Source organism: Lissotriton vulgaris, chromosome 12 (genome assembly GCF_964263255.1).
Source record: "Lissotriton vulgaris chromosome 12, aLisVul1.2, whole genome shotgun sequence".
Taxonomy (NCBI): domain Eukaryota; kingdom Metazoa; phylum Chordata; class Amphibia; order Caudata; family Salamandridae; genus Lissotriton; species Lissotriton vulgaris.
Window position 1 is genome coordinate 680355792 of NC_141700.1, and position 14924 is coordinate 680370715.

Genomic DNA, 14924 nt, shown 5'->3' on the forward strand with positions numbered 1-14924 from the left:
TGGAGGTGTTCATTATGAATGTATTAATGTTTAACAGGGCTTACCTCCCTCTCCCAACTTGTGCCAATAAACAGCAGTGTGTCTGCCTTTTGTCCCAGCCACCCGCTATGCATGCACACATGCCATGTGTATGTTCATACTTGTGCCACCTGCTTTCGGCGTTCAGGCGGTAAATGTAGCCAGGACAAATCTCCTAGGCGTCACATTCAAGACTTTTGTTAAAAACTTATTTGAAGTTAGTTCTCAGTCTTCTTCATTTTTGCAACATATATATATATAAAAATAAAATGCATGCTCGGGGCTCACACTGCAACCAAAATGTTTCTCCACAGAGACTCTGCACACAACCTTTTCACTAACTCGTCCATTATACAGCTGAAAATCTGCCTTCCTCAAAACTTGAGACCTTGAAGACCCCAGACTTCAGATTTATGCTCTGGCTTCCCACTCTGAACATTAGAACCATCCATCTGGATCCGGTGCTGAAGACTAATTGTACTGTGGCCACCAGCAAAAATCACCTCGGTTGTCTAGAGAACAACTTTTGCTCTTTTTATTGGAGTGTCACCTATTAACTTTTATATTACTGAATTTCGTGATCTTCCACTTACGTTTTGTAATATTTTTTAAATACAACAAAATTCATTAAAATAGGTTTTCCTTATACAGGGTGCAAATCCAGTATAACTACTTTGTACAAAAATCTAATTGTAACTTTCAGTTCTAACTTTCAAAAGCCAAGACACTTCTGTTATTTATTTTATTGCAATGGTTTTAACTAATCATGCAAATAAAATTATCTTACATACTCAGGGGGACAATGCAATGACAAACTTATGTAGAGAAAATATGTTTGAGTCTATATATAGGGAAAGGAGTTGGCCTAACGGCTAGAGCTGTTTACCTCAAATCTGGGAAACCGGGTTTGAGTCTCAGCAATGACGCTGAGCAGCCTGCGATTCTGGGCAAATCACTTAATCTACCTGTGCCTAAAAAAAATGAATGTGTCCTCATTTAATGCAACTGGTGCTATGTAAAGCGCTCCGATACCCGATTCTGGGTCAAGTTTGCGCTATATAAAACTCTGTAAAAAAAAAAAAAAAAAAAAAAAAAAAGACACCCGCACCCTGTCCCATCACAAGACAAAGGCCGGCTGCAAAGTGCCCCCATTACAAATGACGCCACTTTGATATTTTATTTGCAGGTGGCGCCAGGGTCTGGGGTGGTGAAGCAAAGCGGAAACGCCAACACAAGCCGCTCACACATTGACCAGTCTGCGCGATCCTTATCTCAGGCCTCAACTGCTTCTGAGCTCAGGAAACAGAGGCTGAGGGAGGGGTCAGCAGGCTGAAGATGTCTCTTTAAAAATAAAAATACAAAAATGGACAAAGAACCTTCACAAAATTAACTGGCGCATCTTCAGATTGCAGACCTATAGCTTGTTGGCCCGGGTATGCAGGGAAAATGTTGACCTTAGAAATGACAGCAGCATTCATACCAAACAGCACTTGCACCAAACTACCACCCCACCTACTCTCTTACCCGCAGCATTTCCGCACTCCAACACAGACCACCACATCCACCGCTTCACAAGCACCTTTGTGGCAGTCATTTATTTATACATGTCTAAGGGAGGAATGTGTGGCAGCACAGTAGGCATCATACCAATGCTTTTACCCTTAGAAAAGGTAGTTAAGCACCTTCTGTAGGGCCTCTGTTGAGGGATTCCTTGACTAGGTGTAGCATAGATGGTTGCACTAAATGTCTTCCAGAAACAAGCAATAATAAAAGCAAAGCGTTCCATAAACACTGGTAAAACACGGTTTCAGTTGTTTTTTTACGGCGCGAAAACGTGTATCCACTGAAAAGCACTGTTTTTTTTAGGTATTCAAATCACTGGAAAACACTGAAAAAACACCACAAGAATTTACCAAAAATAGAAACTGAAAACCGGAAAGCCTATGCATGAATCACCCGGGGGCATCTCGGCGCTTCAACCTAGCAGGTATAGTGAGGCAGGAAGTGATGATGAAGTCATGGAGTCAGGAGCAGTTAAAACAGGAAAGTTTTCTGAAAATCAGATAGGAGGTATATTTTCGTAGGGGTAAGGGGAGCTGATTCCAATATTTAGGAGCAACATAAGAAAAAGCTCTGCCACCAGTGCGGGCCAGACGAATACGTGGGGTTTTCAGTGGTGCTAGGGAATTAGATCTCAGATTTCGACCCGAGGTCTGATGGACAAGCAGCTTTTGAAGATATTTAGGACCCCTGCCTTCCAAGGCTTTGAACGTCAGACAACAGATTTTAAAGAACGAGCGTTTCTTTATTGGCAGCCAATGGAGTTTCTTCAGTAGGGGGAGTGATGGAGAGCCAGGGGGGACAGTTTAAAGTCACCCTGGCGGCCGTGTTCTGAATGACTTGAAGTCTAGCCAGTGAGGTCTCACCCACTTCTGCCAATAAGGCGTTAGCGTAGTCAAGGCGGCTGATAGCCATCGTAGAACCGTGGTACAGGCACTGGTTATCTGGTTAGAAAAGGTATAATTCTACACAGAAGACGTAAGCTGTAGTAACAGGAGCTCACTGTGGCGGAGATGTGGTCCTTCATGGTGAGGGCTTGGTCTAATTTTAGGCCCAGGTTTTTTACTGAAGATGAAGGAACAGGGGACTTTCCTAAAAGGTCAGGCCACCATTTTTCATTCCAGGAGAACGCTGCTTTGCCCATGAGCATTAGCTCAGTTTTCTCAGGGTTCAGCTTGAATCGATTTTCAGTCATCCATTGGGAGAAGGCCAGCATACCCTCTGAGAAACGCACTTTCTCCTCTTCTGGTTTGGAACCGATGGGGAACAGAAGCTGCGTGTTGTCAGCGTATGAAATAATTTCAAACCCGAAAGGTTCGATGATAGAAACCAGTGGAGCCATATAAATATTGAACAGAATACACACGCACATACCTGCACAACCATTCAGACATGTGATATAATTTTTTCTTTTGCTAAAAAAGATTAATTTATCTGCAAAACCTCGGTTGAGCTTTATTTGGCTGCAATAAAGGTTATTGCATCAGTGGTTCCAGTAAATAAATAAAACCAAATTTTGAAAAAAGAAAAAACAATCTCATTTGTACATTGGGTGGCTCTGAAAAGAGTAAGAACTCAAAACATTACTTGATTTTGTTGAAAAGAGATCCAGTTCCCTTCTCCAGCTGGATTGACTCCCTCCTTTTATAATATTCCTCATGTCAAAGCGAATATTCTAGTGGTAAATGGAACCCATCCTATGGGCATGGAGAAATGCCAAAATTGTTTTATTGACAGGTCTCCAACATTTCTCAATTTTTGGACAAAGCTGAGAAGCCCACTGCACTTATACCTTTGATATATGTTGGAATATACAAAAGCAGTGTGAGGAAAGAGAATCAACCATTGGTAATATGTCTTTCATTTTGATTTCAAGTGAGTGTGCCCAAACAGTTTCTAACAGTGCACAATCATGAGTTCTGGGTGATCACAATCCAAAATGCTCTTAATCTTAGGCAACAACTGATGCCACTTCATACCTCTGTGGCCAATTCAAGTTATCAGGCAATGGGGACATATAACAGAGGGGATATTGACAGATCTTTAATTTCTCAGACCCCAAAAGACTGAATTGTGGGCCACAATCCACACTCTAACCAAGATGCTAGTATGCATGAGTTGAATACCAGAGGAGTCAGTAGCAGAATGAGAGATTTTTAACAGAATGGAGAATGAAGAGAATTTTTTTTAAAGGCAGCACAAAGCTTGTGGTTGGCTGATTTAGGAGTGGTAAGGTAGTGAGTGATTGCGGTCTGAAAAGCATACTCGACTGTAAGAAAAAATATTAATGTCATGGTGACTGTAATAGGTTTATATGTTTTAACTGCAATGCTTTAACTAACATGAAGAGTACATGTTTCATCACCTAGTAAAAGTGAATTCTAATAGGAGAAGCTAATGATAGATTATGCATTAAAACTAACCACCCTCTAGCCTTCTAATCTCATTTGGCAGGCAAAGTATCTACTGATTAGGTAGAATGAAAACTGTCTCCATAAATTTGTCCAACTTCCTTTGTCCATTCTCCTCCTTGTTTCTCAATGTGGGCTTGCTAGCATGTTCTATCAGTGTGACATGGAACTGTATTTGTGTCTGTATGTTTGACGTTTGGGTGCCTCAGTGTATTGGCCTATTGGCATGGGTTCATGGTTCTCACTAACTTAATCTGGCATCTCAGTACCAGGCCACACCACTTGCCACCACTCTAATTTTACCTCTTGCCCCCTTTCTTGAGCCCTAGTTTCATCCCCCTATTCCTCTTTGCTAGCAGACTTGTGGATCTGGAGGACACTTCTTTGGGTCATTAAGTTGACAAGGTTTCTTCTCACTTTTTCTACTTTCTCAGTGCAAGTAGGTAATAGAGCAGCATAAAATGCATCACAGGCAACAAAGATCATAGAACAAATATCTCTTGGTCTGTGTGTGGGTACCTACATGTTGGGTTTTCTATGTGCATGGGATCCGGTTTGTCTGCCGATCGTTGAGTGTGGCTACCTTTAGGCTTTGTAATTTGTGTGCATAGATACCAGCAGGTATGTTTCTCCATAATCTATTTCGATTCGTGTATTGATATAGGAATCTTAATTCTTGTTTTAAATGTTTCCAGGAGAATATTGGTAGCAAGAAAGGAATTATTTGGATGAAACCGCTACGTCCATTGTTGCACCAACACTCTTCTTCATTAGTAAAATCCAACAGCACTATGTCCCAGCAGGAATGTCTGAGGCGCCTACTAAGATATCCAATTGCTCACTGGATTCCTAGAGAAATATGGATTTTAAAGTAATTATACAATAACCAACCACTGCATAATACATTGTTCTCATCTGTCTTTCCTTTTGAAAACAAAGGATATCCTGGTCTTTTGTTTTTAGCAGAGGTTGCTTGAACTCAAAAAACTATTTCAAGAATTCCATATGTGGCAGGAACTGGATAGCGGTCACCAACTACAACTCTGAGAAAGTAAAGCAAGAAGAATAATTCATTCCACTAAGAGATGTAAGCAACATACCCATCATCTTTTCGCTTCAGTCCACTGGAAGAGGATTTGCTCTTCCTCTAAAACAAATGGAATACAAATAGGAATTACAAATATGAAAGACAGAAACATATTTGGTCATACATTATACCAAAACATGTGTGCACGTGTTTACCTTTTCCTTCTCATGCTTGTTCTCTTCAATGCCCTCATGCAGTTTTTTCTCGCTATTCTTTTTGCTTGCTTCAGTTTTGCTCGAACTCTTCTTGAAGTTACAGGACATATCAAGGTCCTTTTCCACAAACACTTCATCTATCATTCCACTAGAACATCAACAAACCGCCATTACAAAGAGCGGGCCATTTTGATTGTAGGTCTGTTCATGAAACAAAACTATCTGTGCTATGTTTGACAACATTAGCCATGCAACGTGTTATCAGACATTGAATCACATTTTAATCATTTGTGTTTAAACTTAGCTTGCAATCCATCCTTTCAGTTGAAATTAAACATGTTTGACTCATTCAATGGGTTGATACACAATGTGGACAAGCAGTCCAAGTAGTAGTAGAAATTAGACTTTAGTTAGGGAAAAAGAAAAAACTAGGAAGTTTAGCAAAGGTGGCCGCTGAGCAAAAGCAGTTGGGATAGAAGAGAAATATTCTCCTGGAAGCAGACCATTCACACTTTGACAAACCAGTTTGGTTGGTTCCCGCCCCGGAAAAATACACAACATTTATCCCCATTAAAGCCATCTTCGGAAAAAGAAGAATATGCTGTTAGGTTTGGTAATCCACACCCAAACTCAAAAAGAACACAGATTAGAAGTATTATTGGACTAGTACCAAGGAAAGATGTGGGGAGAGTGTGGGGCAGTCAACTCAATTACCTAGGACTTCACTTCCCAACAGTACAATTCAAAACGTTGCAATAAAATGCACATATACCAGAATATACTGTACAAGAAGTCTTTCCTACAATAGGTTATATATTATTATACACCAAAAAATTTCTCAAATGAACACTACTTGTCACACTTTCAATGCTGCATAATTTCCACTCCAGCTTAAATAAATACTCTCAAATACCAATTTACTTTAACTTCTTCTAATCAAGCAATAGCAGTAGACTTCAACCTTTATTTAAATTGTACTAAAATTATTGAACGCTTGACATGCATTTTAATGATCTGCATATTCGAATATTCTGGAAATGTAATTTAAAGAGTTTAGTTGCCCATAGGATGGAAAATGAGAACAGCAATTTACAGTCAACTCTAATGTTTTCTTTTCCAACAGGCGTACAACTGTCTCCAGACAGTTGTTGGAAGTCATTAATTTCTTCCAAAATGTTACCCTCTGCGACAGTTAGTGGAGATTGTTCTGATCAGTAGTTGTTTAAGGGAGTTCTAACTTTTTATCCATCTCAGCTTGCTCTACCCTAATGCAGAAACTAGCTGAAAAATAGAAAGATAAGCAATTGGATGTTAGATGCCTAGAATATGAACATTGGCTTGTTCTTACTTCTGGATTAACTTTTAGCTGCAACAGTGAAGAACAAATAAAGGGTTTAACTGTGGTTCCAATAAGATTGATCTCAAATCTCAAAATCTGCATTGTCACCTGACCTCAATTGTCTCCCACAAGGGTATTATTATGCGTTTCACTAGGAGCTAGTTCAGTTGCTAATGGATCTTCATGGCCATCAGGAGACTAAATATTCTGCCAGAATGGTAGGAAATTGTTATCTATACAGTATTGTGGAAATCAAGAACACTAAATTCCCCTTATACCGCTTCATCTACTTGATCAACAGATTCTAAATTACTTCACTGATTTGACTGCAGAATCAACTCCGTCTATTCACTCACATCATATTGGATTAAACAGAACTACTTTGTGATGAAAGAGTGAACCATGAAAAAGAAACAAAATGACTAGGCTGTGTCTTGGGCAACTAAAATTAAAGCAAGTTTCTCCAAAAACAAATCCATGTAAAAAATATAAACTACTGGTGACAATACATTTTCACAGCCATTTGGTTTACATACCACAAAGTTCAAAAATACATTCTCTCAAACACCAAGGTTTTCCGTCCTAACCTGTGTCCAAACTTCCCTGCTAAGCTATTTCTAATACTATTGGACAACTATCTGTCATATTGTGTGCTTAAACACTACCCCCTCCCAGCACCCAATGATGCAATAAGATGTTTACAATGTAACTGCATTACGAGTGGAGATCTGGGAAATAAAATGAAATAAATAATGCATGCCAGCTTCCCATGATGTTGAATGCTCACAAATGCATTGAACTCCCAGCTAGTGCACTCCTGTCAGTACATAATGCACAAAACCATTAGAAGACTCTTGTCATATCAGTTTAACAATGGATAACAAAGATGAAATAAAAGCTGCGAGTAAATCTGTTATGACTGAGAATGCATTAGATTAGAACAGTCGCTATAAATATGTTCTGCCAATATTTATTTTCACTGTGTGTGTGTATATATATATATATATATATATACATATACATACTGAAAAAACCATAGGTTTCACACCAGTTATAGTTAGGAATTAGCATTTAAAAAACCTATTAAATTCACTGAAAAACCCATAGGTTTCACACCAGTTATAGTTACCTGGAAATGTTACTGAAATAAAACTATTGAAATTCCCACGTTATAGTTAGTTGGACTCACTATAACCTGCGCGCCTGCAATGCACTGCTGATAACGTCACATATTACATCACTCATGACATTGTCAGTGACATCACTCATGACATCACTGATGACACCATCCAGTGAATGTTTGTCTTTCTTAAAAATTATAATTTTTTTTATATGTATTTGTAAAGTACGATGCAAGAATAGATGGTTAAATAAGTGTGTAAATGGATGTTTGTTTTTAAAATAATTGATTGGTTAACTGCCTTATTAAGTGTATCTTAGTGAATACATATATTAGCAAGTAACTTTTATATATTAAAATGTATGTATCAGTGTGTCACTTTGTGTATAAGTGGCTGTATGGGTTGGTGACTGACTCAGTGTTTGTATGTGTTTTGAAGACAGCATATGTACAGGACTGTATAGATGTATGAGTGTGTGTATGTTAGTGAGTAAACAACTGTCTCACTATTGTCTTTTTCAGTAACGACATGTTTTAATCTAGTATATGTGAGTATTGATTTATAAAACTGAGTATATGTGAGAGTGAGAGATTATAAGAGTTCCTGTTTAAATTAGTATGTGTTTATATAAGTGATTATTTAAGAGAGTAAGTATGTGTAAGTATTCTTAGAAGTAAAGTGGTAGTGTGTGTATAGCTGTATATGCAAATAAATGAATGTTCATTAGTTTTTTTGCATGTGTGAATATGTGTGTGAGTAACTTTTGGATGACTGTCAGTGTGTAACAGGATGTATAGGTGTATCACTACATATAGTGAGTATATGTATGAATAACTATATAGAACTGTTTGTGAATGAGTGGATGTGTATATAGATGGTGGAATTACGGAATTGTTTGTTGTAACTGGTATGGGTATCTCCACTTTTTAAAAAATTTTAAATACTATTTTTGAATAGGTGTTTCAAGGCTTACAGTACACTGAAAGGAGGTCTGTCACTCTGTCACAAGGATGGTGTCATCAGTGATGTCATGAGTGATGTCACTGACCATGTCATGAGTGATGTAATATGTGACGTCATCAGCAGTGCATTGCAGGCGCGCAAGTTATAGTGAGTCCAACTAACTATAACGTGGGAATTTCAATGGTTTTATGTCAGTAAAATTTCCAGGTAACTATAACTGGTGTGAAACCTATGGTTTTTTCAGTGAATTTAATAGGTTTTTTAAATGCTAATTCCTAACTATAACTGGTGTGAAACCTATGTTTTTTTCAGTGAATTTAATAGGTTTTTTAAATGCTAATTCCTTTCTATACCTAGTTTCTAACCTTTTTTTTTTTTTTTACAATTTGCTGTTTTGTGCAAGTATTCATTTTTGATTTTTTTTGTATATCATTTTTTCCTTTTGCGCTCTGGGTGCGCGCTCCGGTAAGCTCTCCGGTAAGCTCTCCGGTAAGCTTTCCGGTAAGCTCACCGGAAAGCTCACCAGAAAGCGTACCCAGAGCGCTACTTTCGTTCGTGAAAAAAAATATGAATGAAAAGTTAATAATAATGCAAAACATTTCGTACCATACAAATAAAATCAGTTTTTTTTAATAAGGAAAATGATTATCCATTTCCGTAAAAGTATGATGACATCACTTCGGCGCGCAACGTAAGCGCCCTCGGAAGCGCCTACGTTCGCGCCGCGTGTGCGCACCCGGAGCGCGTAGCGTAAGCGCGTCGGGTCATGTGACCCGAAAATAACACTTTTCATTGGTTGCTAACAGTTTTTTTTTTTACAAACCATGAAATCCCCACCCATTTCCTTCACTTCTTCTTTCACTTTTGTGACTGCAAGACCTGCCTTTTTGCTCCTGGATATTTCTTGGTTTTACAATGGCTGACAGACAATCCAGCAGTGAGGATGAACCAGAATTCATCAATGAAGAGCCTCCTCAACGAAAAGTTAAGGAACATTTCATTTGGAAATTTTTTTAAATCCCACCTGGCCAAAAAAAGGTGAATGCTCCAAAAGTGGAGTGCAGGATCTGCAAAGAAGAGCTGTCACGGGGTAACTCTTTAAAAAAGTACTCTTTTGGGAACTTCACAATGATCCGGCATGTGGAGAGGAAGCACCCCCAAAATTTTGCCCGGGAAAGTGTCAGGGCTCTGGCACAAGAGGTTCCCTGTGATGGGGCCTCTACATCAACCGGAGGAGCAACTTCTTCTGGAAGGGGGGGATCACAAGAGCTGGTTCTGAACATTCAACCTGCTTTTAACCATGGTGCCCTCAGATGCAGATACTGCAATCAACTGCTTACCTTTGGAGAACAAAGTGTACAGCTCATGGTTCGAGCATTAGAAAACCATTGCTGCCCTTCCCACCCCTAATTTTTTTTGGTTTTTTTTGCTCCTGTTGAGCAGTTTCCATTCCCTGTTTTTGTTCCTGTTTAGAAAAAAGAAGAAAACCAAAAGTTCTTTTCAGAACTACCTCCAATTCTCATCAAAGAGCTATATTCTTAAAAAAATGAAAACGAGTAAGTGAAATAGAGTGCATTGATAATGGAAAGGAGAATGATTAAGAAAGAACAGAAAGGTATGAGAGGAAAAAGGAAGTGAAGTAGGAGGACTGAAAGAAGGTGAGTGTTAGGAAAGAAAGTTATGAGAAGAGTGAATATGGAGAATGTTGATATTCAATGAAAATGTTGAAAAGGAACAGGAGTGTGGAAGGATAAGAAAATATGCATTGCTGGAGTTGAAGGCAGAAGGCCTCATTTGTGAAGCCATGCGTCACTTTAACGCCACCACAGCATCACCTTTTGTGACACAACAGTCCAATAAAAAATGCACCTTATTTATTCATATTTACAAAGTGGCGTTTCTAGGTAAATACGTCACTTTGTAAACCCCTGTGCCACATTATTCCTACGTCAGGTGTAATGTATGCAAAAGGGACGTATTGAAGCAAGAAAGGGTCGTAGAGGTGACACAGTGAATAAACTGGAGGCCTCATTTCTGAAAAGTGACACATCGCTACGTGAAAAAAGCGATGCGTCACTTTTCTGGGCGCACTCCTTATGACATTCCAGATGTGTCATATTTAATTTATGACTAATCAATTCGCAAGGAGTTACAGATACGTCAGTATTTCTGACGTATCTGTAAACACAAAATTGACGCATTACTGGAGTGCGTCACAAAAGTGACGCAACTCCAGTAATGCGTCCTTTCACATGGGGAAAGCACCATGTGAAAGGTCTTGCGTCAGTCTTACACCTGCTGTGAGGCAGGCACAAGATTTTGACGCAACAGCATCCTAAAAGTGACGCAGTGAAATCTCATAGATTTCATTGCATCGCTATTACGAAGCTTTTTGCGGGGGAACGCCCCCTCTGCATACATTATACCTGACGCAGATATAATGTGGCGCAGGGTTTTAAAAAGTGACCCATCTACCTAGATGCGTCACTTTTTAAATATAGCGCAACGAGGCGCAATTTTTTACACCGCTGGTGCGATGCGTCACTTTTCTGTGCGCACTCCTTACGACATTCCAGATGTGTCATATTTAATGTATGACGAATCATGTCGCAAGGAGTTAGATACGTCAGTATTTCTGACGTATCTGTAAACACAAAAGTGACGCATTGCTGGAGTGCGTCACAAAAGTGACGCAACTCCAGTAATGCGTCCTTTCACATGGGGAAAGCACCATGTGAAAGGTCTTGCGTCAGTCTTACACCTGCTGTGAGGCAGGCGCAAGATTTTGACGCAACAGCATCCTAAAAGTGACGCAGTGAAATCTCAGATTTCACTGCGTCGCTATTACCAAGCTTTTTGCGGGGGAACGCCCCCTCTGCATACATTATACCTGATGCAGGTATAATGTGGCGCAGGGTTTTAAAAAGTGACCCATCTACCTAGATGGGTCACTTTTTAAATATAGCGCAACGAGGTGCATTTTTTTACACCGCTGGTGCGTCACAAAATGTTACGCACAGGCGGCGCAAAACTGGCAGCGCAAGGCCTTCATAAATATGGTCCTGGATTTTCCCCTTACTTCGCTCCCCGGTGCGCTTCCCGGTGCACGTACCGGGCGCTCCCTCCGCGCAAATCGAAAAAAAATATTTTTTTAAAATGCCCCGCAGGACCCTATTTTAGCCCCCACATTAAACCTAGGGGGTCAGGAGGGGGTCTACCCTGCCCCCTTATGGTCAATTCCCCCCTTTGTTTTTGCCACCTCTTGTGTCTCGATTTTACCGAGACACAAGATGGCGGCCGCTCCAGACTGTTTAGAATGTTTACAGACACCCAAGAGCCAATCAGCTTTCTGCGCGCAAGTCGCGTGGCGCGCCCGGTGTGCCCCCCGGTGCGCGTACCGGGGCGCGCCTATAGATCTATATATTTTTTTTAACCTAAATTACTCAAAATCCACTGGAGCACATATCTTGAGACATAGCAAAGGCACATCGGGCTACTAGTCCCTACAATTTTGCCAAGTTTGGTGTAAATCCATTCAGCCGTTCGAGCTGAAAGTGAAATCGACCGCCCTATGGAAATTAACATGGGGAAAACGCGTTTTGGGACCCCCCTTTTATCTCGGCCCCCGCCTGACTAATCCCCCCCAAACTTTCAGGGAAGGACCGGAACTCGACGAGGCCATTTTGAGGAAATATTCAAGCAGATTCGTCAACCGGTGCCAAAGTTATTCCAAATAGAATTTTGAGATTTAACATTGAAAAAAATCCTAACTATAACTACCTACTGGCGACCGCCAGTAGGATATATATATATATATATATATATATTCTCAACCAAATGCCCAGAAGCTTTTGTGAACGCACTCGGCAGCCAGCTTTTTCCATTCGGTTCCTGACAACAGCTTGTCTCAGCATTCCGGGAATTATACTAGTGTTTCCTGACGTGTTTCGAGGTGTTGCTCCCTCTTAATCATAGGATACTGACACAGTACATGGCACGAGTTCATTCACCTTTAATGCGTTTAAGCAAGTGACTTCATTTGCTCGTCACCCCCAGTGGGCTGTGCATGGTGCTCAAGGCATGTTGGAACTTGTAGTCATAAAGGAGTCACAAATGAATTCCTCACAGAGAGTTACATGCCATGTGTGTAAAATTAATAGTACATTATTTCCTCTGGTAGGCTCCCAAATCCTTGAGACAAGTTATTTTACTTCCGACTGGTTGCGCTAAAAACGGGCTGAATAGTTTCAATCCAAAAGCCTCTTACTTGTATTTCAAGATGGTGCAATTCCCCACAGCGCAGGCCGCCGTGAAATAATGTTTTCAACCAAATGCCCAGAAGCTTTTGGGAACGCACTCGGCAGCCAGCTTTTTCATTCGGTTCCTGACAACAGCTTGTCTCAGCATTCCGGGAATTATACTTGTGTTTCCTGACGCGTTTCGAGGTGTTGCTCCCTCTTAATCATAGGATACTGACACAGTACATGGCACGAGTTCATTCTCCTTTAATGCGTGTAAGCATGTGACTTTCAAGGAGGCAGCGTGAGTGGAACTCTTTCCAGACTCAATATGCAGGGTAGCAAATGGAATAAAATGAACTTGAACGTTACTCTGGGGCCCACTAAAGGTGAATTAAATTGCTTTTAAATAATGAATGTGCACGCAGGATTTACAAGTGTGACTACAAGTCCCGGCATGCTGCAATTAAAATGACGTACTGAACAAAGGCCCACTGGGGGCTGAATAAAAGCATGCAGTGAAAAACTTACTGTGAGCCCTTCATTTCACAAGCGACCTTTGAGAAAGAGGTGATAACCTTGAAATGCATCAGGTCTAAGGAAGAATTACCTAAGAATATTGCTTCAAGTTTACGAAGTGAAAATAAACCGAATGGTTTTCATTTGATGAGAGTGCATTCCTGAAGCTTTCGGGCGTTTTTGATATATATATATATATATATATATATATATATTTTTTTTCCCCCCACTGGATAAAAAGCTCAAGTAACTATAACTCGCACTCCTGCAATGCACTGTGATATTATCCATGATGTCAAACTAGATTTAATGAGTGATGTAATATGCAGAGTAATTAACAGTGCATGGAGAGGGAGCGAGTTATAGTTACCTTAGGGCACGAGTTGTGGTTACAGTTATGGTTACTTGAGATAACCATAACTGGTGAGTTTCAGTGGTTAGAGTTTAAAACATTATGTTGTTGCAGAACATTTCACCTAACTATAACGTTACTTTGACTTTGTTTTTTGAGTGCATTTTTGGGGATCTTCCAACCACAAGGAATATTTATTACGATGCATTAATCCAACTCCCCTCCACGTTTAGCCGCTGGCCATGTGCAGCAGGGGGTTGGATGCAAGGCCTGCTTCCAACAGCCGCATGCAGCCAATCCCAAACTGCACAGGGCATTCAGTGGTGCACGGGAGGGATTAGCCATAGGGCCTGCTGCCAATCCCCCACATGCTGCCAACCCTACACTGTGCATAGCCTTTTTCTGTGAAGAGTGGGGCATTGGCCAACCCCACACCTCACACTACCTTAAGCTGTGTGCGTTTGGGTTAGCCACATGGTTTTCTCAAAGAGGGGGACTGCTTGCTTCTGCCTCCCCAAAGCTATTGTGGCCCTGGGGACCCCACACCCCAGAGCCATACATATATCCTAAAGGTAAGGGGTCCATGTTCCCCCCTCCAAAGCCTCCTCAGGCCCTGGGGACCCCATCTCCCTTGGCATTAAAATGTTTTTCTATTTTAAAGGGAAAGTGGCCCATGTGGCCCCCCCCCCTTACCAGAGACGACTTATACCCAGGGGACCCCATTCCCCAGGGCCTTTGGTTTAGATTAGGGGAGGGGGCACGGGGCCCCCTCCTCCCCAGTCTTTATTAGGTCCTGGGGACCCCCTACCCCAGGGCCACCATTAAAATTAAAGGGGAGGGGGTCAACTGGCCCCTCTCCCTGAACCTTGTAAGGCCCTAGAGACCCCATACCCCTGTGCAGTTTTTAAAAACAAAGGGTTGTGGGGCCATGCAGCCCCCTCCCAGAGCCTTGATAGGCCACTGGGACACCCTTCCACAGGGCCACTAATTAAAATTAACAGGAGGGGGCATGCCCTCCCACCAGGGGACAACTAAAAAAGGATGGTGCCCTCATGCCCACCTAGGGCACCCACCCCCACACTATCATTGGGGGCCAGCATTGACAGCATAAATGCTGCTCCTTGCAGGCAGGAGCATTATTTTCATCTGTTTCCCTGCCCA

The 14924-nt window shown here is 41.1% G+C and overlaps 1 protein-coding gene across 1 annotated transcript in view; it reads right to left on the reverse strand.

Moving 5' to 3' along the window:
* LOC147677998 (DNA topoisomerase I, mitochondrial-like) overlaps positions 1-14924 on the reverse strand; it is a 1183590-nt gene that overhangs the window by 992695 nt on the left and 175971 nt on the right. Inside the window, exons 7-8 of the mRNA XM_086945880.1 lie at positions 5232-5379; positions 5090-5136 (exon numbers count right to left, since the gene is read on the reverse strand). Coding sequence (XP_086802006.1) covers positions 5090-5136; positions 5232-5379 — 195 coding nt within the window. The remainder of the gene's footprint in view (positions 1-5089; positions 5137-5231; positions 5380-14924) is intronic.